A 26,753-nucleotide genomic window follows, 5' to 3' on the forward strand; every position below is an offset into this window, starting at 1 on the left:
TTTAAAAGGGTAGAAATAACCAAACGAAGGTTAGCTGATAGGTGGCTGAAATCAAGGCAAGAATATGTACAAATTATATTTCTATCCACGGTTAGGCGGCCTGTGACGCCGCCGTCCGATTGAAAGGGTTTATTCTTATGGATCCATCCATCCATCCATCCACCCACCCACCCACCCACCCACCCACCCACCCATCCATCCATCCACTCGTCCGTCCGTCCGTCCGTCCATCCGTCCGTCCATCCGTCCGTCCATCCATCCATCCATCCATCCACCCACCTACCCATCCACCCATCCACCCACCCACCCACCCATCCATCCATCCACCCACCCACCCATCCATCCATCCATCCACCCACCCACCCATCCATCCATCCATCCATCCATCCATCCTAGCGTGACTCGGTATTCATCTTAGGGGAAGCCACAGAGGATGCCACGAGAGCAGGCTCAATCGGAATATTACATAAAACCTGCTTTGTGTCACAACATGAGACATCGTCCCACCACGAAGGCAGTGAAGACGAGGCAGGTGAAGCAGACGACGCGGCACGGACGCACTAGCAGACGACCCGCTGCAAACCACGCCCTTTGCGCTCAACACGTTCCCGCGCAAGTTTTTCATGGCAGTCGTTAGTCGGCGCCAGCAGCAGTGTGACAACCACGTGGTAACATGGTAACAAATGGTAACAACACAGGAATGCCTGTTTAGTTAATAATTTGGGCGGGTTTGATTTTTTTTGTAGATTTATTTTCGCCACATCAGCTTCGAGGGAAGAAGCGTCAAGCTATGGTGCCTGTGGTCCCTACTCTCCCTACACCCTAGCGCAGCTTTTAATGGCTTTTACTACAGTGTGCGTGTTCATGGTAAAAGATGTGCACTGACGGAGTCGTGAGCCCACATGGACTGCAGTTACTGCAGTGGACTACCGATAGCCTGTCATTTGAAGCGACAGAAGCAGCGCCCTTTTGTTGTGCACTCGTTGTGTCAAGCACCAGGACAACGCCGAAGTACCTGAAGGCTGTAAAAACGGTCAGCTGTAATAGAGGTCACCTTTGTTGCGGTGTTTACAAAATGAGTACGCTCATGAGTTGAATTGAAGTGAACAGATCGTTTTGAACAGTTGCAACATGGGCCCTTTAGGGAGATGTTTCTCATCCACTGGCAAAGCCGAATCTTGTTCGCGAAAGCACGCGAACATTGCTACGAATGCAGGGAATCATGAAGAAACAGCGGAGGGAGCTGTGTTGACTTTCGCTCGCAACAGGACGTGTCATCTCACGCTTAACTGGTTGCAGGATTCATATTCGTATTATGTATCAGTTCGCATGTCCTTTAGTGTCTGATGATTTGATCCATCGGACTTTGCTTCCTATGGAACAGCTTCCATATTCTCTCATGTAGCCATAACAGCCACGGTACTGCCAAAATGCGGATGTGTCGTATGGCGCGTGCCTCTAACATTGGCTCACTGCTAGAAACGTGCCGTATTGTTTTGTTTCAACAGGTGTATTTTTTTTAGTCGATATTTATTGCCTCAGGGCATCAGTAGGATATGAGATGAAGGATGAATGAATGATTAAATGAATGGAAAAAGATTGGCTGATTTTATGAAGTCCAGAAGTGAGGTATTAGAGCGTTTAATTGTTGAGCGGAGAAAGCAAAATTTCACAGATCAACGAGATTCACTCAGCATATATGCAAAAACATTACTTATATAAGTCGTGCTGCATGATTATGTCATCACATATGTAAAGAAATGAAAGAGCCATTAATGGACGTTTCTGAAATAATTTATTGTGCACTGGCAGTTTCAGCTGACTTCTACCGCATGAGATGACCTGTACCCTCGACATTTTTTTCAGGTGAAGGTTTCATTGTCAGTATGATCATAATAGTTTTGCGGTTGTAGAAATGGTCATGTCATGCTGCCTACCAGAGGCATGCTAGAGATTTTTCAAGGTGACAAGGCTTCACAAATCTGACGCGAATGCCGTGAGGCTTGCAATGTTCGCCGTTGACGCCAGTGCCTACAAACAGTTTTTTTACGCAGGTTTGCAGTGCTCTTTTGTTAAAATGTTTGCTGAAAGCATGGCTTTAAATGAACTTCCTTCCATTGGTTATAGCTTGGAAATCATGATCTGTAAAATAAGTTGTAACATGTAAATTGAAATCCATAAATATTCCTGGGGATAGGACCAAGCTGTATTGGTGGCCACAATGGGCACTTCTTCCCTTGTTCCTTTTTTAGGGGCACTAGCACTACTCTTCTTTTGGAACTCCACAAACCAAACAAACTAGAATTGGGTCTCAAGTTTTAGAATTGGAGGCCCTACACCTGAGGGAGATAGGGTAATTGTGTGGTGACAATGCGTACGCATGGAATGCTGGGCTAAAATGGCACTGGGTGCGGCTTTCATTCTGGGCATGTGCACCCGTTCCCCGCCATTCTCCTGTCCCCCTAAGTGATAAGGTCTCACTATTCTAAACACACTGTTCTACTAAGAGCTTGCCACTCCCTGCATAGCTCGTGCAAGGCCTTCTGTAAAATGGCAGCGAGAGCAGAGGAAGACCTTAGTGACAGTACCCTATACTATGGGGTGCGCTGAATTTTCTCTTGAGCCAAGTTTAGTGTATCAGCCAGGACGAATGCGGGCCGTCTAACTCCTAAGTGAGCATTCTAGCTGGAAATTGAATCTCTTGTGGGCGATATCTCAGAGGTGCATCCAGTTAAAGCCTTGCTGTGGTGGTGCAGTAGTTGGTTCTCTCAACTGCTATGACTAAGGATGCAGAATCGATTCCCAGCCATGGCAACCACTTTTTGCTGTAGGCAAAAACTAAGGCGCTCGTATGCTTTGCGATGTCAGTGCACATTAAAGAACCCAAGGCGGTCAAAATTTCCAGAGCCCTCTACTACGGCGTCTCTCACAGCTTAAATCGCTTTGAGATGCTAATCCCCATAAAAGAAACCAAGCATTAAATGGCATTCCTCTTGACTTGAGAACAAGTTTTCTTTTGTTGTGCTAAGTGTTCTACTAGCCTCTTTTATGATGCACATTTGCATGGCTTTCGATATTTCTATGTTACCTTTTCCTTAATAAGTGCTGTTCTTTCAGTTTTCGTTACCCTACCCAAGAAATGCTAACTGTGCCTTCTTGTTTTTCCTTCTTGCAGCTGCTTACTTTGCCATAAAGGGGCCTGCTAAAACAGAAAAGGTTGCTAATTCATAGTTGAGAGAAGTGAATGGTTCTTTTTGGGCACCAGAATGTGGAACACACAGCCTTTTGCTAAATGTTGTTCATAAATGATGTGTTATACGAGTGGCCCAATAATAAGGCCATGCTTTTCATGACTTTTTTATTCGAGGCAGACTTCCAAAGCATGTGCGCTGCTGGTGATGCATGGAACTCATGGTAGCAGTTGGTTGCAAATATAACTGGAAAATTCATTACCTCTAAGAGGTAGCTTTAGAGTGTATTCACATTCAAATTGAGTGAAATGATTCGTGACATAGAAAACCAAATTTGGCATTTTTGTATATCCAATATAGCATTAGAAAAAAGCCCTGTTCTGGGTGTCCTCGCAGCCCGCTTGCGTTCAGTGCAGCTTATAAGTCTTACCAGCTGGCTCATATTGTTACTTGACTCTTTTGCTAGAATGCCCTTTGCACAAAAACTGATCAGAGTTTCATGATGTGAAGGAAGAAAAAAATTTTATACTGAGGCATTGTTGCCAAGATTGCGGGTATGCTTTTTAAAATGACGAGTTGCAGTCACTTTCCCTTCGGCACAGTTGTGCTTACATATCTATTATTATTGCAGTTGTTGAAAGGATGGCTTTGCTGATTGTGGCGCTAGTTTGCAATTGGCACTTCCACCTGTGAAATAATTCTTTCGAATATCCTCATGGTTTTTAGGCTTTCATAAGATGTAATGCAGTTTATTTTTGCCAATTGGACGGATTGGCAGGAATACAGTGCCTCAGGATTTCTGATCATTTACTAAAATGGCAGCTACTTTGCTTTCATCTAACCTTCTTGTCTATTGTCATGCTGATGAGAGGTGGAAGTAAACTGAATTAGGTGACAGTTACTTTAAGGCTTATCTATCGAGATATATAGTTCCACCTTACATGTTCTTGTAGCTAACAAATGTAGAGGAAATGAGGGGCTCATTAGGAGGTATGTACAAAGGGAGCCAATAGTCATGGACACCAAGAAAAGCTAGTTTTTCTAGTTGATGCTGTTGATTGGTGAATAATCTGTAATCGTGGAGATAAGCAATTAGACAGTAGTGGAAAAAACCAGATACTGCCTGCGGTGGACTCTGACCCCACAATTTTAACTGTTTTATCGTATTGCATCATTTGCATTGTTGCCATTTTCACTAAAAGGATATGTAGCTGATTGCTTGTGGTTACATCTGATCCTGTAACTACAAGATATTTTCTCTCTTCTTTTTCAGTGCCCCCAGGTTTTCAGTGGATGCAGATTTTCTTTGCTGTGAATGGCTTGGAGAATCAGCCTTTCACCTTGTCCTGTGGGAGCCAAATTCTCATTAACCACAGTGTGCTCATTGATCAGACTGCCTTTGTGCCTCCGAAATCAGGTCTTCATCATCAAGTCATTTAACTTTGAGATGCACCGATCTAGACATAATTTTTCAGTTATTGCATTTGAGCTCTGGGCTTTGATGTAAATAAATATGGCGATATCTAGAGTATAAATAGTGTGAGAAATGCTATCACCTTGACTTGTACACTAGTTTCTCATAGTGCAAAACTGGCATTAGGAACCTTGAATAATTGTTTATTTGTGTGCTATAGAGAGAAAAAGCTTAACGGCCTTCTTATTTCTCTAGGGGTGTGTGAATATTGAAATTTTTTAATACAAATGTGGGTAAGAAATTCCTTTGAATATTTAATATTTGGTCAGGGAAAAAGAAATGGAAATTTAAAAAAATAGGAAACATTGTTCTTGTTTGTTTCAGAACTCACATGTAATTGCGATAAAATTAGACTACAGTCGTGCAGGAGGCATACTCTGCTGAAAAATCATATAAATTTTTACAGGATTTTATGAACTGGTTTTATGTAAATGAAGGACCTTATTGTATCTGTCATATCACTACTGAGTATGCCAAGCTCTCGTATGTTCAGCCTTCAAAGGACCGAAAAAATACCCATCGAATGGGCCTGAAAAAGGCTGCCGAAAAACATTTACATCACAGTAATTTTAACTGATGAACATTTGTACGATGCTTGTCTGGATTTGAGATGAAACCGAAGTGAGCAAGTTGTTTTTTTTCAGGCTTCGTCAACTGCTTCCCTTAGCGCAGTGTCGGGAAGGCCCTCTTCAAAAAGCGCAGTGAGGCCGCTTTTGAAGAAGAACTTTCGTGAAGAGTGCTTTCCCAGCACTGCAAGTCTGCATGTTCAAGCATTGCAGTGAAGCTGCTTTGAGTTCAAATGTTTTCGGTATATTTGGTAATCTTCAGATGTTCAAAATCCAAACGTCAGTTTTTTGAATACGAATCGAATGACAAGCATATTCTATCTGTATTCGAATATTCACACACCTCTAGTTTCCTTTTTTTGCTCTACATGCTAATTCATGCATTTTCTATACTGTCACACGAAAAAACATTTGAAATGCAAACGAGGCTCCTTTCAAGTAATTTCTTGCATGCGCAGCTCTTTGTATGCTCCAGCAGTCACAGGTGTAACCCAAATACCAGTGTCTGGGCTCATCGCCTGTTTCAAACCCTTGAGCAAGCAATAGTGCTGCCCGTTAGCTTTTCCTTTGGATTCTTCAATGGGTTTACAGAACAACCTGTTGTTGTCACATGTCTTTTTCGTTTTTGTATGAAAAATAGGAAGTAAAATAAGGGCATCGGCAATATTGGAGAAACAATGTTGGCAGTGATTACTTATTTTCTCCTTTTATTTATTTTGCAGGTTCGGCACCACCCTCTCATCTGTTCCTTTTAAGAAGGCAATGCTACTCACCTTCCCTCACAACTGAAGTACAGCTAATGGAAGAGTTCCTCAGCATCACCTGCTCTATGCATTTCACATTTACAACACAGTTGCAATTTTCTGTGCCTGTATTCCTTTGCATTTTACAATATGTGCGAACATGCATTTGCCCATACTATCTATATTTTGCCTATCTTCGTGCAACCTTTCCACTTGTGACTACTTTGCTGCCATTTCATTTTATCCTTCTTCAGAACATCCTGGCACTAAGTTTTTGTGGCCAGTACCTCAATACATTGCCACTAAGGTGTTTGGATTTGCTATAAGGGGAATGACGTGTTTATGCAAGTAAAAGGTTGTATTTGGTCACTGTGGATTTTGGAATGCACAGCATTCAGCTTTTATATATGAGTAATCTAGGGGCTTGTTTCCCCCAATATGAAGGCTATGTTTTTGGTTTTTATTTCAACCTTGGGGGGGGGTCAGCGTCTCTCATCATCCATGATATTGGAAAGTCATTGGGCTTGTAGCACTAATTGAGCAAGAAGTTCTCAGAAAATGGGCTGCTTTTCAGAGAGGCATCGTGGTACACTTTCCATTCAAACACACCAACATAGGATACAAATTAATGTTTTGTGTGTCCAGAAAAAGCGCTATTATTGGTTAGTTACATTTGCAGGATACTTGGCTATTTTGTAATGCAGTCTCTGTAGTGCATGTCTGTCTGCCTTCTTCCCAAGACTAATTTAACTGGTTACTGCTAGTGAAACTATAACACTTATCTGAAATAGAAAGCTGAATTCACTGCTGCATCTTTCTGCTTCACAATATATCTATCTATTTGTTTTGATTAATGACTTCTGTATAACAATATAACATTTTTTGATCAGCTATGAGTGCAGCTGTCTGCACACATCCCGAGTGCAGAAGGTATAATATCATAATATTCTGCAGCATAGAGTGGACTTGAAAAGCACTGTGTTGATAGCAGCTCTCATCAGGTCAGGGTAGCTTGACTCTGGTCTTATTGTTGAAGCGTGCGATGGTTCAAAATTTTTAGTATAAATCAAATATGACTGTTATTCAATTTATATTTCAGAAACTGATATTATTTTTCAATACATGAAAATTACTGAATACAATTTTTAATTCACCCCCACTTCAACGCAGTGCATGCTTCACCGTAATGCTTGCTCGCATTGACTGTGCAGAAGGGGGCCTTCCCAACAGTGTGTGCAAGTGAAGCACTTGATGAAAACCAGAAAAAGATGCCGTTCTCACATGATTCAATCTCAAATACAGGCAGCCATCGGGCCTGTTTTCATGAGATAAAGTTATGTAATGGAAACATTTTCAGTAGTTTATTCTGGGCTATTCAATAATTCAACAGTCGGTTGATTGATATTTTTCTGGTACCATGAAAGTCAAATTAACTAGAATTTGCTGTATTCAGCAGAAATATGACAGCTCCATCCCAGTTTCATGCGGGTCCTCCCTGCACAGAAAACTTGTGCTTGGTTTTGCAATAAAGTGTACACTTCTAGATTAATTTATTTGCACATACCATGTGAATTCTTAAAGAAAAAAAGACAAACAACATTAGGTATACTTTAGATTTCTATTTTGCTTTCCGCTGATCAGGTATTTGACATTAAAGGCATTTGCTTCCTATATTCGATTTGTGTTAGAAAATTTCGACATTTGCACATCCCTACTTGTATATATGTAGTGATATCAATTGCTGTTGTAATTTGATGGTGCTGACTCGCTACTGGACAGGATTTGTGCAGACCAGTTTTGAAAGCAGTGCGTGCTTTTCATTATTCTGAGTACTCAGCTCATGATACATGTTGACCCTTAGCGCATCTGTATCTCTGAGAAATGTATTTCTCTTTCACATTCTTCTCATTCCCTTCAAGGTGTACCCATGTACTTTCTTTTGTTATGCTATGCTTTGGAGGCATGCATGCCTTGCCTCCAAATGCCAATTTAGTAATGGCACCTTGTTGCAACCGATGGTGCCGACCTTTATTAAAGTTGAGTTGGTGCTAATAGAGTGAAACTGCATTTACGTATGCACTCTTGCTATGGTGCAATTGTAGAGCAGGTGTCTCTAGGATGTAGACAGTTTCCCAGACTGCCATAGTGTTTTGTAGAATGTGCACTGTTTCCCATGCTGCCATGGGGCCACCTGTAAAAGTAATTCTCACTGGTATACTTCATGGGTATCATACTTGTATGAGATGAAGGTGCTTAATACTTTCTGTAAGTACTGTCTATGCAGTTGTTTTTGAACTGCATTTAGGTTATATAATGTTTCTGAATATAGGCTTTTACTGAGCTGTAATGTCAACTCGTTTTTTTTCTATTCTGACTCTTTGTTGATTGTTTGCTTTTGAGACATGCCTGTTAGCTTTAAGTTTTATGACCTGTTACTTCATGACAAGTCCTGAAATTTATTTTTCTAAATTTTGCACCACATATCCCAGTGACATTAAAACCTCTCTTTAAGAATATCCTCACCTTTCATTAACCTTTCTTGTGAGGTGGACCTGCTGTAAATCAATCAGTTTTGTTAACTTATGCTTTATTTTATTGTGCAGGCTCACAGACATATGACAGCCGGAGCAGCTCAGTTCTTCAAGAGAAATCACCAGGTGGAAAAAGGTTCCTGTGCCATGAGTGCGGGTATGCCACAGAATTCCGCAACAGGTTCAAGAACCACCAACTGACTCACTCCGGAGAGCGCAACTTTCGGTGCAGCCAGTGCGACCTGGCCTTTTCAAGAAAGGACAGTCTGAAATGTCACCTTCGCACTCACACAGGCGAGCGGCCATACCAGTGCTCCCATTGCAGCAAGAAGTTTACTCATGTTAATAATTTAGCAGCGCACCTTCGCACCCACACGGGCGAGAAGCCTTATGAGTGCACACATTGTGGCAAAAAGTTTACTACAGGCAGTTACTTAGCAGTGCACCTTCGCATCCACACATGCGAGAGGCCTTACGAATGCACACATTGTGACAAGAAGTTTATTACAGGCAGTCACCTTCGCAGGCACCTTCGCATTCACACTGGAGAGAGGCCCTATAAGTGCAACCTGTGTCCAATGGCCTTTACGGAGAATTCGCATCTGAAGGGTCATGTGCGAAGCCATAAGCAAGAAAAACCATTTGCATGTCAGTTTTGCTCTGTGGCATTTGCATCTAAGCATTGCCTGAAGCGCCATGAAAAGAAAGTTCACAATAGGTCACTCACTGTTCTATGAACTCATGGCATCTTATGGCAGCATTTGGTGAGTGTGTGGGTTGTACAACGGTTTGGAGAAATATAACAGGTACCTAATCTGCAAAAGAGACTTCTTTAAACCCATGTTCATATTTTGCACACTTAACTGCAATCTTGTAATCACAAACTTTCTTGAAACTGCTTTCTAGCTGTCTATTGATATTAAAATAGGTATAGTACTCGAAGCTTATGGAGTCTGCACATATAAAAGCGTACATTAATTTGGGAACTCTGGAAAAAGTAAATCATAGAGCATAACCTTGACAAACCCTTAATTATAGTGACATTGAAAGGTTGGCTGCGTGGGTATTCATAGTTAAGAAAGGGTATTCATCACGCTGATGACATCACGCTGATAATGACGCAAGGAAAGAAGACAACAACCCAGTAACTCTCGATTGGCTTTCCTCCTTGTTTTGTTTGAGCTTTTTTATGGTGTGGACAAGTTCGCTTTCTTGGATATTCTGGTTCGATGTCAGCTGGCGTGATGTATGCCATATCTTGTTTTTGGTTGTCACTTTGCATTCAAGATATTATGCATGGGCCTAAACTAGTCTCATGTCCTCTAGAATTTATTCACGTCAACTAGGGGTGCTCTAATATGGAAGGCTGCCTTCGATATTCTGGCAGTGCAGCTTGTCATCTACTTTAGAATTATTCAGCCATTTTGCATTGTATGTTTCCCAGTTTAGTAGCAGAAAACATTTGTTTCCTTAAATAGGTTCTTAAGTTACCTTAAAAAGAACATTGCGTTTGTAATATCTTAATGCGGGTGTCTCATTTGTAAAAAAAGTATGAGAGATGCCTAGGTGCTGTATTTGACAGTTAATTTTCAGCTCATGAACTGTGATGCAAACGAAGTACGTGGGCTACAAATATATGTGCTTGTTTGATGTTGCGTATTAATTTTTGTTAACAATTTCTTTTTGCTGTACTGTCTTTTAGCCATTTTGTTTGAAGTGCAAGAAGTGGTTATGACATTGACATTATGAGTCTTGAAACCTAATCCTTGAAGAAAGTCTTGCTTTTTTCTCAGTTATCATCGGCAGTGCCTTTTTTCATGGCTATGCGTGTGTATTTACTGTTTTATTTTTCTGTTCGTGTTGTATAACTGAATAGGAGTTGTTTATTCCAGTCCAGCTAATATGATGCAACTTTATTCTTAGACATTTTGATGGAAAACGTATCTTGTGTGCTTGACCTTTAGTATTTCAAAAGAGTGTTCTATTTTTTGCTGTATTCTCCTGTGCTTGTGTTTTTTACAAAGGGGCTGCTTTAAAACTCCTTAAATGACTTTAATGCGCAGGTATTCTAGAAATATCCTTTTCGTATTTCTACATAATTACCTTTTAAAGATCTTTTCTCTGCCATTTAAAACAAGGAGATGCACAGTGACGCTGAACTTATATTGCAAAACTATTAGTATTGTCAGTTTATCAAATGCTTCTTGGAATGGCTACTTCTATTGGTTCTATGGCTGGATTATTATTTACCTAGTCATCGGATGTTTAGGTTTTCCTCAAATATCCCAGCTGTTCATTTGGAATATGTTTTCTGTGTTAAAAGATTGTCATGCATACCTCCTTGTAGTATCATTTGCATCCTTGGGCCTAGTAAATCACACAGGTGACAAGCTATTCCAACCAATGCGGCTATCCGTGCATATCCCCAAATTTTCTTTCAGCTTCATGTGAAGCGCTCCGTATAAACTTGTAGGCTTCACTTCTTCTTTTGTTGAGAACTTCATGGCGTAAACAGCGTGATTTCTCTAGCATTTGGTTAACATCACATAGCTATAGCAACGAAGCAAAGGTATCGTTTAATCGAGTACTTGCTAAAGTATTATGTGCTATTTTCTTTGGGTAATGAATACATATTTGAGATGTATACATTTACCTTAACTCAAGTCTCGATCATTGCCAAGTGGTGCGCTTAGACACCATTCTGGGATTGCACATCCTTGGTGCTGTTGGCATACACCACCTACGAGCCATGGTAGGTTGCAGCAAAGTGTAATGGAAGCTTCCGTGGTTAGCAGGTGGTAGAATAGAGAAATGGGAATCCCTTCCCAGAATATAAGTGGAGGGAGACGAGGATCAGGTGGCATAGTGCTTTGGCCATTGTGGCAAGAACGAAGGAATGTGCAGCTGTATTTGGGCTTCCATGAAAAGCACCTAGTAAATGACTAGCATAAATGAAGGGTAAAGCTGCAGCACATTTCTTGGCTCTCTTGCTCTTCATTTCAGAATACAGCATTGTTGCACCTCTGTGCTGAGGACGCCATCGTGGAGGGTCAGTTTTTTTTAAGTGACATAGGTGTGCTTGACATGTCCCGAGCCAGTTTATGGACTCGTGTGCAATGGTTGGCAGGGCAGCTGTTAAATTGAGGACCAAGTGGTGCGCATTCAGCTTCAAATGGCATCTCTCGAACTAATCGAGAATAGCTAACCTCGCGCAGGAGCACAGCGATGCCTTGTCACGTATGGCATTGGCTTGTGGAAGCAATACGAGCAATTATCTCTGGATGCCCCCTGAAATCGCCAGATCTGCGTCATAACACAAACCTCAGGAAGCGTGCCTGTGTGGCTTTTCTTTCACTACTTGCGTCTATATAGGCATTAACAGATGCTGTTCGAGTGAAGAACGCATTTTCTTTTCATAGTTCCCCTGCTGCTCTTTGCATAGCAACTGCATGATTCATCTTCCTTTCTGCCTTTGGCATTTCTGACGGAGAGAACGGAGGTGGCAGTGGAGGCTCAATAGAAGAGGAATTTGATTCTTTCCAGGGAAGAGAATTGTGGAATTTCTTTTAGAGTGCTGTCTTAGGCTCATGTTGCTTACTTGAGCATCATCGCTGTCAGTGTAACCGGTGAGTAGCTATGGGTGGTCTAGGAGTGACCCTATCACACATGGCACAATACCTGCTCAATAACTTGGGGCACAATATTCTGTTCAGCCTCCTGCAACTTCCCATAGTTGCACTGAACACAGACTTCTTGTATACTCTGATGAATATATCTATATGCAATAATGCTGGAATTTGCTGGCTAATGAAAGTTGTCTTACTAGAAGCAGCACAAAACCGACAAAGTTTACCTTTCTGACTAATATTGTTGCTGCGTTATATTTATTTTCAGCACTCTGCTGCATTTCCTTTCTGATGAAGGGCAGTTATAACTGACGGCCAAAAGAAACTGGATGTACAAAGTAAAATAAAGCAGTCCACCGATCGCTGGATGGCTAACATACATGATGGCACTAGAGGCGGACCAAGAAAATTCTGGAACCATACAAGTTGGCTAGGTAAAAAGAATCAAAGAAAGTAGGACTGGATTCAAGATAATGAGGGAAATTGTTTAAAGGGAGACAATGCAGTGAACTACATTACATCAGTTATAGCCGAGTTATTTAAGAACGACGATAGGGTAATCTCCGCAAATCAGGAAGCAACACAAGATAGCAGAATACAAAGCAGTTCAGAATTGACCAATCTAAAAGTATTCCTAAAGACACATCTCAAAAATAGATGGAATTCCGATGAAGCTGATTAATGAGCTTGGTGTAAGAAGTAAGGCAACGTTAAAAGCTTTGGAAACAATCGTAATGAATAAGCAAATGCCGGACAGCTGGCGGCAAAGTAAAATGAATTTGATTTGTAATGGGAAAGGAGAAAGATGCGCATAAAATCCCACAGGCCTATTACCATAACATCTGTTATATACAGGTTGGCCATGCAGGCAGTGAAATTAAAGATGCAGGCACGGGTAGAAAGTAACAAGATACTCGGAGAACTTAGAACGGCTTTAGAAATGGTAGGCGCTTAGATGATAGCCTATTCGTGCCTAACCAATGCATCGAAATATCTAGAGTGGAAAATAGACCTTTGTATTTTGCCTTCCTGGACATAAACGGGGCATACAACAATGTAAACAGGGAACTCCTGTGGAACATATTAAAAGAAGAATGTACTGGTTATTAGATAACAGAATTCCTACAGGAAATATACCGGGATAACAAAGTAGAAATTACATGGGAAGGGATAAGAAGTATGGAAGCTGTCAAGGTATGCATAGGAATAAGACAAATCTGGAATTTAGGATACAAGGAAGTAACCCAGGTCTTAACCTGTCATATAGATTAGGCGGAAAGGCGGTAGAGCAGCGCCTCCCCGGTTTACTGTATGCAGACAATATTCGTGTTGCTAGCTGAGAGTTAGGAAGAATTGCAAACTCTAGTTAAGTATTGCGGAAACGAAGGGGACGCTCTAGGCTTCAGTTTTAGCACAGTTAAGTCGGGTCTGATGATTTTCAATGACTCAACTTATCAGGGTCTTAAAATACAAGGCCATGAAATACCCAAAGCAGCAGAATATAAATATTGCGGGGTATGGGTAAACGAAGGATCGGCATACCATGAAAAGCATGAGCAATCACTTAAGGCAAAAGGGCAAAGAAATGTCGGGATAATGAAGCATAGCGTGGGGATACAAGAGGTATGAGGTTTTCAAGGGTAATTGGAAAGGAATTATGGTTCCCGGGCTTACTTTCGGAAATGCGGTTTTGTGCCTAAAATTAGAGTTGAGTCGATATTAGAATTAAATCAGAGAGCCGTCGCACGATTAGCACTGGGTGCCCACGGCAAAACCACAAATTAGGGGGTAAAGGGAGATAATGGGCTGGGCATCTTTCGAAGTACGGGAAGCTCAGAGCAAAATATTATATGAGGAATGCCTGAGGAAATCATACAGTAACAGATAGGCAGCTAAAGTATTTAAATACCTATACCTAAAAATCATTGAGTCACAATGGAGGAAAGGAACTAGGAAACTAACCAGTAAGTATGCTGGTCACAAGGACGAAGAAATAAAGAGCATTAAGCAACAGGTGAAAAACATAGAAGGTAAAAATCGGATAAATTCGATGGAAAAGAAACTGAGTGTGGAACTATACCGAAAGTGGAGAAGGCAGATCAGGAAGGTAGCTTTCTTTGATAAATGAAGAGGCAGTGCCCTACTTTTTGAAGCTAAATAAGGGTGCCTTAGCTACAAAAACAAATTTAACAATGAAGATGATGCATGAGCAGTATGTGGTAACTCCACACAAACAATTGACCATATTATACTCGAACGTAATTGTATCCATCTGGAAATCGATGCAAGCGCAGTCACTCTTCCTCAAGGTCTGGGGTTTAGAGATACCTGAGGCCGGGTGAATGAACCTATGGTGGAAGCTAGCAAAAAACGATTGGAAGATTGGTGGCTTAAAAGCAGAAAAGTGGCATAATGTTAGTAATGTAGAAACAAAAATTCAATAAATAGAATGATGGTATAGTTAACCAATCTAAAACGATAATTAAGATATAGGGAGAAAAAATTAGTATGATAGCAACTGCTACCACCCCGTTTCAAAGGGGCGCACCTATATTACATCCATCCTTCCATTCATGGAAGAAAAAAGTTACAGAGAGGGGTCTGTGGAAAACAGGGATGGAGACCAAATCAGCATTGGAAATGTTGGATACTTCTAGGGCCAGCTCATTGTTGTTCGAGGCTAGGACAGGAGTATTGCGCACTAAGATGTACTGAGTCAAGTACCAAGAGATAGACACGCTGTGCGGTGTGTGTGGGGAGGATGAGGAGACGGCTGAACACTTAATTTATTATTTCCTGTAAAGGGCTCCGCCCTATAGTTCAGGGCAAGGGGGCAGATTTAGCCAAAGCATTGGGGTTTAAGGATAATGGAGGAAAAATACACTTTAAAAGGGTAGAAATAACCGAAGGTTAGCTGATTCGTGGCTGAAATCAAGGCAAGAATGGGTACAAATTATATTTCTTTTAACGACTAAGTGGCCTGTGACGCCGCCGTCTGATTCAAAGGGTTCAGCCTTATCCATCCACCCATCCATCCTAGCGTGGCTCTGTATTTATCTCGGGGGAAGCCACAGATGATGCCACCAGAGCAGGCTCGATCAGAATATTACATAAGAGCTGCTTTGTGTCACGACACGAGACATCGCCAAACCACGAAGGCAGTGAAGGCGAGGCAGGTGAAGCAGACGACGCGGCACGAACGCACTAGCAGACGCCCCGTTGCAAACCACGCCTTTTGCGCTCAACACGTTTCCGCGCAAGTTTTTCATGGCAGTCGTTAGTCGGCGCCAGCGGCAGTGACAACCACGTGGAAACATGGTAACACAAGAATGTCTGTTCAGGTATTAATTTGGACGTGTTGATTTTTTTATATAGATTTATTTTCACCACATCAGCTTCGAGGGTAGAAGCGCTCAGCTATGGTGCCTGTGGTCCCTACTCCCTACACCCTAGCGCAGCTTTTACTTTACGTTCAGCCAGTTGAGCCGTTGTGTTGAGCACCAGCCAATGTAGCAGCAGCGCAGTTGGCATCGACATGCTACAAACTTGATGCACGATTTTGGAAAAGTTAACATTATATTAATTATATTTTGAAACTGCGACTTCGGGACGTGCTCGTTTTTGTCAATGCGTGCTTATGGTAAAGAGTTGTGCACTGACAGAGTCGTGAGCGCACATGTACTGCAATTACTGCAGTGGACTATACCGATAGCCAGTCATTTTGAAGCGACAGAAGCAGCACCCCTTTGGTGCACTCGTCGTGTCAAGCACCAATTCCGAGGACAACGCCGAAGTAGCCAAAGGCTGTAAAAACGGTCAGTTGTAATAGAGGTCATGTTTGTCGTGGTGTTTACAAAATGAGTACGCTCATGAGCTCAATTCGAAGCATTATTCTCGAGGCAGAAGTGAACAGATCGTTTTGAACAGTTGTAACATGTGCGCTCTCGTTCACGGGCATAGCCGAATTTTGTTCGCGAAAGTACATGAACATTGCTACGAATGCAGCGAATGATGTGGGAACAGCGGAGGAAGCTGTGCTGACTTTCGTTCGCAAGAGGACCTGTCATCTGCTCGCGCTTAGCTGGTTGCAGGATTCATATTCGTATTATGTATCAGTTCGCATGTCCTTTAGTGTTTGATGGTTTGATCCATCGGACTTTGCTTCCTATGGTACAGCTTCCATGTCCTCTCATGTAGCCATAACTTCCACGGTAATGCCCAAATGCGGATGTGTCGTATGGCGCCCCTGTCTCAAGGGTGAATACCGTCATTCCGTCTCTGATAGCGTCTGCGCAGCGGTCCGTTCGGACGCCGCTACGACTGAGGCAAGATAAAGGACGGCGGTGGGGCTGCAGCGCACCCTGATCATGAGCTAGCTGATCACCGAATAAAATGCGTTTACCACTGATTTTCTTTTTGGTTCATATATTGCCTTTTTGATAGATTGATTGAAATTTAGCGAAAGGAAATTTTTCTATGTTTAGAAGATAGTAAAACAAAAAATCCATCCTTTTCTAATTCCCCCCCCCCCCCTTTTTTTTTTTTTTAATTTCTAAGCAGTTGAAAGGAGGAATGGCAAGAAAGAGTGATCTTGAGACCCAGTTAGGAGAATTTTAGATTACAGCATAAAGCACCTCTGGTTATTGCTATGGCGTTTCATTGCTGTGTTCCACTGGGGCCCCTCTGGGTCCCATGGTTAAAAGAGGAGCTCATTACTGATGCTTAATACTTGCAGCTTTTTTTCTAATTCGCAACTCTGCCATTCAGAGGAACAACTTACACCCACAGTGCATGCCAGGGGCACAGAGGTTATAATAACCTCAGCTGCCTCTAACATTGGCTCACTGCTAGAAACGTGTCATACAATTGTTTTATTTCCACAGGTATTAGAGCGTTTGTTGAGCAGAGAAAGCAAAATTTCACAGATCAACGAAATTCACTCAGCATATATGCAAGAACATGACTTATATAAGTCATGCTACATGATTATGTCATCACATATGTAAAGAAATGAAGAAGCCATTAATGGACGTTTCTGAAATAATTTATTTTGCACTGGCAGTTTCCTTTCTGCTGACCTCTACCGCATGAGATGACCTGTACTCTCTTGACATTTTTTTCAGGTGAAGGTTTCGTTGTCACTATGATCATAATTGTTTTGTGGTTGTAGACATGGGCATATCATGCTGCCTAGAGGCATGCTCGGGATTTTTCAAGGCGACAATGCTTCACAGAGTTGACGCGTATGCCGTGAGGCTTGAAGTGTTCGCCGTTGATGCTAGTGCCTACAATTTTTTTTATGCAGGTTTACAGTGCTCTTTTGCTAAAATGTTTGCTGAAAGCATGGCTTAAAATGAACTCCCTTCCATTGGTTATAGCTTGGAAATCATGATCTGTAAAATGAGTTGTAACATGTAAATTGAAATCCATAAATATTCCTGGGGATAGGACCAGGCTCTGTTGGTGGCCACAATGGGCACTTCTTCCCTTGTTCCTTTTTTAGGGGCACTAGCACTACTCTTCTTTTGGAACTCCACAAACCAAACAAACCAGAATTGGGAGAACCTACACCTGAGGCGGATAGAGTAATTGTGTGGTGACAATGGGTACGCATGGAATGCTGGGCTAAAATGGCACGGGGTGCGGCTTTCATTCTGGGCATGTGCACCCACTCCCCGCCATTCTCCTGTCCCCCTAAGTGATAAGGTCTCCCTATTCTAAACACGCTGTTCTACTAAGAGCTTGCCACTCCCTGCATAGCTCGTGCAAGGCCTTCTGTAAAATGGCAGCGAGAGCAGAGGACTTAACCTTAGTGACAGTACCCTATACTATGGGGTGCGCTGAATTTTCTCTTGAGCCAAGTTTAGTGTATCAGCCAGGACGAATGCGAGCCGTCTAACTCCTAAGTGAGCATTCTAGCTGGAAATTGAATCTCTTGTGGGCGATATGCCAGAGGTGCATCCAGTTAAAGCCTTGCTGTGGTGGTGCAGTAGTTGGTTCTCTCAACTGCTATGACTAAGGATGCAGAATCGATTCCCAGCCATGGCAACCATTTTTTGCTGTAGGCAAAAACCAAGGCGCTCGTATGCTTTGCAATGTCAGTGCACATTAAAGAACCCAAGGCGGTCAAAATTTCCAGAGCCCTCTACTATGGCGTCTCTCATAGCTTGAGTCGATTTGAGACGTTAAACCCCATAAACGAAACAAAGCATTAAATGGCATTCCTCTTGACTTGAGAAACAAGCTTTCTTTTGTTGTGCTAAATGTTCTACAAGCCTCTTTTATGATGCACATTTCAATGGCTTTCTATATTGCTATGTTACCTTTTCCTTAGTAAGTGCTGTTCTTTCAGTTTTCTTTACTCTACCCAAGAAATTCTAACTGTGCCTTCTTGTTTTTCCCTCTTGCAGCTGCTTACTTTGCCATAAAGGGGCCTGCTGCTAATTCACAGTTGAAAGAAGTCAATGGTTCTTTTTGGTCACCAGAATGTGGAATTCACAACCTTTTGCTGAATGTTGTTCATAAATGATGTGTTAGACAAGTGGCGCAATAATAAGGCCATGCTTTTCATAACTGTTTTATTCGAGGCGGACTTTCAAAGCATGTGCGCTGTTGGTGATGCATGGAACTCATGGTAGCAGTTGGTTGTAAATATACTGGAAAATGCATTACCTCTAAGAGGTAGCTTTAGAGTGTATTCACATTCAAATCGAGTGAAATGATTAGTGACATAGAAAACCAAATTTGGCATTTTTGTATATCCAATATAGCATTAGAAAAAAGCCCTGTTCTGGGTGTCCTCACAGCCCGCTTACGTTCAGTGCGGCTTATAAGTCTTACCAGCTGGCTCATATTGTTACTTGACTCTTTTGCTAGAATGCCCTTTGCACAAAAACTGATCAGAGTTTCACGATGTGCAGGAAGAAAAACATTTTATACTGAGGCATTGTTGCCAAGATTGCAAGTATGCTTTTTAAAATGACGAGTTGCAGTCACTTTCCCTTCGGCACAGTTGTGCTTACATATCTATTGTTATTGCAGTTGTTGAAAGGATGGCTTTGCTGATTGTGGCACTAGTTTGCAGTTGGCACTTCCACCTGTGAAATAATTTTTTCGAATATCCTCATGGTTTTTAGGCTTTCATAAGATGTAATGCACTTTATTTTTGCCAATTGCATGGATTGGCAGGCATACAGTGCCTCAGGATTTCTGATCATTTACTAAAATGGCAGCTACTTTGCTTTCATCTAACCTTCTTGTTTATTGTCATGTTGATGATAGGTGGAAGTAAACTGAATTAGGTGACAGTTACTTTAAGGCTTATCTATCGAGATATATAGTTCCACCTTACATGTTCTTGTAGCTAACAAATGTAGAGGAAATGAGGGGCTCATTAGGAGGTATGTACAAAGGGAGCCAATAGCCATGGACACCTAGAAAAGCTAGTTTTTCTTGTTGATGCTGTTGATTGTTGAATAATCTGTAATCGTGGAGATAAGCAATTAGACAGTAGTGGAAAAAACCAGATACTGCCTGCGGTGGACTTGGACCCCTCAATTTTAACCGTTTTATCGTATTGCATCATTTGCATTGTTGCCATTTTCACTAAAAGGATATGTAGCTGATTGCTTGTGGTTATCTGATCATGTAACTACAAGATATTTTCACTCTTCTTTTTCAGTGCCACCAGGTTTTCAGTGGGTGCAGATTTTCTTTGCTGTGAATGGCTTGGAGAATCAGCCTTTCACCTTGTCCTGTGGAAGCCAAATTCTCATTAAGCACAGTGTGCTCATTGATCAGACTGCCTTTGTGCCTCTGAAATCAGGTCTTCATCATCAAGTCATTTAACTTTGAGATGCACCGATCTAGACATAATTTTTCAGTATTGGATTTGAGCTCTGGGCTTTGATGTAAATAAATATGGCGATATCTAGAGTATAAATAGTGTGAGAAATGCTATCACCTTGACTTGTACACTAGTTTCTCATAGTGCAAAACTGGCATTAAGAACCCTGAATAATTGTTTATTTGTGTGCTATAGAGAGAAAAAGCTTAACGGCTTTCTTGTTTCTCTACGGGTGTGTGAATATTGATATTTTTTAATACAAATGTGGGTAAGAAATTCCTTTGAATATTTAATATTTGGTCAGGGAAAAAGAAATGGAAATTAAAAAAAAATAGGAAACATTGTTCTTGTTTGTTTCAGAACTCACATGTAATTGCGATAAAATTAGACTACAGTCATGCAGGAGGCATACTCTGCTAAAAAATTATATAAATTTTTACAGGATTTTATGAACTGGTTTTATGTACATGAAGGACCTTATTGTATCTGTCATATCACTACTGAGTACGCCAAGCTCTCGTATGTTCAGCCTTCAAAGGACCGAAAAAATACCCATCGAATGGGCCTGTAAAAGGCTGCCGGAAAACATTTACATCACAGTAATTTTAACTGATGAACATTTGTACGATGCTTGTCTGGATTTGAGATGAAACCGAAGTGAGGAAGATGTTTTTTTCCAGGCTTCGTCAACTGCTTCCCTTCGCGCAGTGTCGGGAAGGCCCTCTTCACAATGAGGCCGCTTTTGAAAAGGAACTTTCATGAAGAGTGCTTTCCCGGCACTGCAAGACTGCATGTTCAAGCATTGCAGTGAAGCTGCTATGAGTTCGAATGTTTTCGGTATGTTTGGTAATTTTCAGATGTTCAAAATCCAAACGTCAGTTTTTCGAATACGAATCGAATGACAAGCATATTCTATCTGTATTCAGATATTCACACATCTCTAGTTTCCTTTTTTGCTGTACATGCTAATTCATGCATTTTCTATACTGTCACACGAAAAAACATTTGCAATGCAAACGAGGCTCCTTTCAAGTAATTTCTTGCATGCGCAGCTTTTTGTATGCTCCAGCAGTCGCAGGTGTAACCCAAATAGCCGTGTCTGGGCTCATCGCCTGTTTCAAACCCTTGAGCAAGCAATAGTGCTGCCCGTTAGCTTTTCCTTTGGATTCTTCAATGGGTTTACAGAACAACCTTTTGTTGTCACATGTTTTTTTCGTTTTTGTATGAAAAAAAGGAAGTAAAATAAGGGCACCAGCAATATTGGAGAAACAATGTGGGCAATGATTACTTATTTTCTCCTTTTATTTATTTTGCAGGTTCGGCACCACCTTTTCATACTTTCCTTTTAAGAAGGCAATGCTGCTCATCTTCCCTCACAACTGAAGTACAGCTAATGGAAGAGTTCCTCAGCATCACCTGCTCTGTGCATTTCACATTTGCACACTGTTGCAATTTTCTGTGCCTGTATTCCTTTGCATTTTACAAAATGTGTGAACACGCATTTGCCCATACTATCTATACCTTGCCTATCTCCGTGTAACCTTTCCACTTGTGACTACTATGCTGCCATTTTATTTTGTCCTTCTTCAGAACATCCTGGCACTAAGTTTTTGTGGCCAGTACCTCAATACATTGCCACTAAGGTGTTTGGATGTGCTATAAGGGGAATGACGTGTTTATTCAAGTAAAAGGTTGTATTTGGTCACTGTGGATTTTGGAATGCACAGCATTCAGCTTTTATAGATGAGTAATCTAGGGGCTTGTTTCCCCCAATATGAAGGCTATGTTTTTGGTTTTTATTTCAACCTTGGGGGCGTCAGCGTCTCTCATCATCCATGATATTGGAATGTCATTGGGCTTGTAGCACTAATTGAGCAAGAAGTTCTCAGAAAATGGGCTGCTTTTCAGAGAGGCATCGTGGTACACTTTCCATTCAAACACACCAACATAAGATACAAATTAATGTTTTGTGTGTCCAGAAAAAGCGCTATTATTGGTTAGTTACATTTGCAGGATACTTGGCTGTTTTGTAATGCAGTCTCTGTAGTGCATGTCTGTCTGCCTTCTTCCCAAAACTAATATAACTAGTCACTGTTAGTGAAACTATAACTCTTATCTGAAATAGAAAGCTGAATTCACTGCTGCATCTTTCTGCTTCACAATATATCTATCTATTTGTTTTGATTAATGACTTCTGTATAGCAATATAACATTTTTTGATCAGCTATGAGTGCAGCTGTCTGCACACATCCCGAGTGCAGAAGGTATAATATAATAGCATAGAGTGGATTTGAAAAGCACTGTGTTGATAGCAGCTCTCATTAGGTCAGGGTAGCTTGACTCTGGTCTTATTGTTGAAGCGTGCGATGATTCAAAATTTTCAGTATAAATCAAATATGACTGTTATTCAATTTATATTTCAGAAACTGATATTATTTTTGAATACTTGAAAATTACTGAATACAATTTTTAATTCACTCCCACTTCAATGCAGTGCATGCTTCACCGTAATGCTTGCTCGCATTGACTGTGCAGAAGGGGGCCTTCCCAACAGTGTGCGCAAGTGAAGCACTTGATGGAACCAAAAAAAGATGCCATTCTCACATTATTCAATCTCAAATGCAGGCAACCATTGGGCCTGTTTTCAAAAGATAAAGTTATATAATGGAAACATTTTCAGTAGTTTATTCTGGCCTATTCAATAATTCAAGCAGTCGGTTGATTCAGATATTTTTTTCTGGTACCATGAAAGTCTAACTAGAATTTACTGTATTCAGCAGAAATATGACAGCTCCATCCCAGTTTCATGCGGGTCCTCCCTGAGTAGAAAACTTGTGCTTGGTTTTCCAGTAAGGTGTACACTTCTAGATTAATTTATTTGCACATACCATGTGAATTCTTAAAGAAAAAAAGACAAACAACATTAGGTATATTTTAGATTTCTATTTTGCTTTCCGCTGATCAGGTATTTGACATTAAAGGCATTTTCTTCCTATATTCGATTTGTGTGAGAAAATTTCGACATTCACACATCCCTACTTGTATATGTGTAGTGATATCAATTGCTGTTGTAATTTGATGGTGCTGACTCGCTACTGGACAGGATTTGTGCAGACCAGTTTTGAAAGCAGTGCGTGCTTTTCATTATTCTGAGTACTCAGCTCATGATACATTTTGACCCTTAGCGCATCTGTATCTCTGAGAAATGTATTTCTCTTTCACATTCTTCTCATTCCTTTCAAGGTGTACCCATGTACTTTCTTTTGTTATGCTGTGCTTTGGAGGCATGCATGCCTTGCCTCCAACTGCCAATTTAGTAATGGCACCTTGTTGCAACCGATGGTGCCGACCTTTATTAAAGTTGACTTGGTGCTAATAGAGTGAAACTGCATTTACATATGCACTCTTGCTATGGTGCAATTGTAGAGCAGGTGTCTCTAGGATGTAGACAGTTTCCCAGACTGCCATAGTGTTTTGTAGAATGTGCACTGTTTCCCATGCTGCCATGGGGCCACCTGTAAAAGTAATTGTCACTGATATACTTCATGGGTATCATACTTGTAAGAGATGAAGGTGCTTAATACAGTCTGTAAGTACTGTCTATGCAGTTCTGTTTTTGAACTGCATTTAGGTTATATAGTGTTTCTGAATATAGGCTTTTACTGAGCTGTAATGTCAACTCGTTTTTTTCTATTCTGACTCTTTGTTGATTGTTTGCTTTTGAGACATGCCTGTTAGCTTTAAGTTTTATGACCTGTTACTTCATGACAAGTCCTGAAATTTATTTTTCTAAATTTTGCACCACATATCCCAGTAACATTAAAACCTCTCTCTAAGAATATCCTCACCTTTCTTTAACCTTTCTTGTGAGGTGGACCTGCTGTAAATCAATCAGTTTGTTAACTTATGCTTTATTTTATTGTGCAGGCTCACAGACATATGACAGCCGGAGCAGCTCAGTTCAAGAGAAACCACCAGGTGGAAAAAGGCGGTTCCTGTGCCATGAGTGCGGGTATGCCACAGACATCCTCGGTAGGTTCAAGAACCACCAGCTGAGTCACTCCGGAGAGCGCAACTTTCGGTGCAGCCAGTGCGGCCTGGCCTTTTCAAGAAAGGGCAGTCTGAAATGTCACCTTCGCACTCACACAGGCGAGCGGCCATACCAGTGCTCCCATTGCAGCAAGAAGTTTACTCATGTTAATAATTTAGCAGTGCACCTTCGCATCCACACATGCGAGAGGCCTTACGAATGCACACATTGTGGCAAGAAGTTTATTTCATGCAGTCACCTTCGCAGGCACCTTCGCATTCACACTGGAGAGAGGCCCTACAAGTGCAACCTGTGTCCAATGGCCTTTACGGAGAATTCGCATCTGAAGGGTCATGTGCGAAGCCATAAGCAAGAAAAACCATTTGCATGTCAGTTTTGCTCTGTGGCATTTGCATCTAAGCATTGCCTGAAGCGCCATGAAAAGAAAGTTCACAATAGGTCACTCACTGTTCTATGAACTCATGGCATCTTATGGCAGCATTTGGTGAGTGTGTGGGTTGTACAACGGTTTGGAGAAATATAACAGGTACCTAATCTGCAAAAGAGACTTCTTTAAACCCATGTTCATATTTTGTGCACTTTAACTGCAATCTTGTAATCACAAACTTTCTCTAAACTGCTTTCTACCTGTCTATTGATATCATAATAGATATAGTACTCGAAGCTTATGGAGTCGGCACATATAAAAGCGTACATCAATTTGGGAACTCTGGGAAAAGTAAATCATAGAGCATAACCTTGACAAATCCTTAATTGTAGTGACATTGAAAGGTTGGCTGCGTGGGTATTCATAGTTAAGAAAGGGTATTCATCACGCTGATGACATCACGCTGATGATGACGCAAGGAAAGAAGACAACAACCCAGTAACTCTCGATTGGCTTTCCTCCTTGTTTTGTTTGAGCTTTTTTGTGGTGTGGACAAGTTCGCTTACTCTTGGATATTCTGGTTCGATGTCAGCTGGCTTGATGTATGCCATATCTTTTTTTTTTGGTTGTCACTTTGCATTCAAGATATTATGCAAGGGCCTAAACTAGTCTCATGTCCTCTAGAATTTATTGACGTCAACTAGGGGTGCTCTAATATGGAAGGCTGCCTTCGATATTCTGGCAGTGCAGCTTGTCATCTACTTTAGAATTATTCAGCCATTTTGCATTGTATGTTTCCCAGTTTAGTAGCAAAAAACATTTGTTTCTTTAAATAGGTTCTTCAGTTACCTTAAAAAGAACATTGTGTTTGTAATATCTTAATGCGGGTGTCTCATTTGTAAAAAAAATATGCGAGATGCCTAGGTGCTGTATTTCACAGTTAATTTTCGGCTCATGAACTGTGATGCAAACGAAGTACGTGGGCTACAAATATATGTGCTTGTTTGATGTTGCGTATTAATTTTCATTAACAATTTTTTTTTGCTGTACTGTCTTTTAGCCATTTTGTTTGAAGTGCAAGAAGTGGTTATGACATTGACATTATGAGTCTTGAAACCTAATCCTTGAAGAAAGTCTTGCTTTTTTCTCAGTTATCATCGGCAGTGCCTTTTTTCATGGCTATGCGTGTGTATTTACTGTTTTATTTTTCTGTTTGTGTTGTATAACTGAATAGGAGTTGTTTATTCCAGTCCAGCTAATATGATGCAACTTTATTCTTAGACATTTTGATGGAAAACGTATCTTGTGTGCTTGACCTTTAGTATTTCAAAAGAGTTCTATTTTTTGCTGTACTCTCCTGTGCTTGTGTTTTTTACAAAGGGCTGCTTTAAAACTCCTTAAATGACTTTAATGCGCAGGTATTCTAGAAATCTCCTTTTCGTATTTCTACATAATTACCTTTTAAAGATCTTTTCTCTGCCATTTCAAACAAGGAGATGCACAGTGATGCTGAACTTATATTGCAAAACTATTAGTATTGTCAGTTTATCAAATGCTTCATGGAATGGCTACTTCTATTGGTTGTATGGCTGGATTATTATTTACCTAGCCATCGGATTTTCCTCAAATATCCCAGCTGTTCATTTGGAATATGTTTTCTGTATTAAAAGATTGTCATGCATACCTCCTTGTAGTATCATTTGCATCCTTGGGCCTAGTAAATCACACAGGTGACAAGCTATTCCAACCACTGCGGCTATCCGTGCCCCAAATTTTCTTTCAGCTTCATGTGAAGCGCTCCGTATAAACTTGTAGGCTTCACTTCTTCTTTTGTTGAGAACTTCATGGCGTAAACAGCGTGATTTCTCTAGCATTTGGTTAACATCACATAGCTATAGCAACGAAGCAAAGGTATCGTTTAATCGAGTACTTGCTAAAGTATTATGTGCTATTTTCTTTGGGTAATGAATACATATTTGAGATGTATACATTTACCTTAACTCAAGTCTCGATCATTGCCAAGTGGTGCGCTTAGACACCATTCTGGGATTGCACATCCTTGGTGCTGTTGGCATACACCACCTACGAGCCATGGTAGGTTGCAGCAAAGTGTAATGGAAGCTTCCGTGGTTAGCAGGTGGTAGAATAGAGAAATGGGAATCCCTTCCCAGAATATAAGTGGAGGGAGACGAGGATCAGGTGGCATAGTGCTTTGGCCATTGTGGCAAGAACGAAGGAATGTGCAGCTGTATTTGGGCTTCCATGAAAAGCACCTAGTAAATGACTAGCATAAATGAAGGGTAAAGCTGCAGCACATTTCTTGGCTCTCTTGCTCTTCATTTCAGAATACAGCATTGT

The 26,753-nt window shown here is 41.1% G+C and overlaps 1 protein-coding gene across 1 annotated transcript; it reads left to right on the plus strand.

The window, feature by feature from the left end:
• Nucleotides 1-645: 645 nt before the first annotated feature.
• On the plus strand, nucleotides 646-26,132 carry LOC146176656 (uncharacterized). The gene is made up of 5 exons (XM_084581351.1): nucleotides 646-1,033; nucleotides 4,465-4,608; nucleotides 8,578-9,239; nucleotides 11,509-11,554; nucleotides 23,905-26,132. The coding sequence occupies exons 2-5, from the start codon at nucleotides 4,485-4,487 to the stop codon at nucleotides 24,483-24,485; spliced, it is 1,413 nt and encodes a 470-aa protein (XP_084437477.1). The 5' UTR covers nucleotides 646-1,033; nucleotides 4,465-4,484; the 3' UTR covers nucleotides 24,486-26,132.
• Nucleotides 26,133-26,753: the final 621 nt, after the last annotated feature.

Source organism: Amblyomma maculatum, chromosome 10 (genome assembly GCF_055883805.1).
Source record: "Amblyomma maculatum isolate TAMU_Amacu chromosome 10, ASM5588380v1, whole genome shotgun sequence".
NCBI lineage: Eukaryota > Metazoa > Arthropoda > Arachnida > Ixodida > Ixodidae > Amblyomma > Amblyomma maculatum.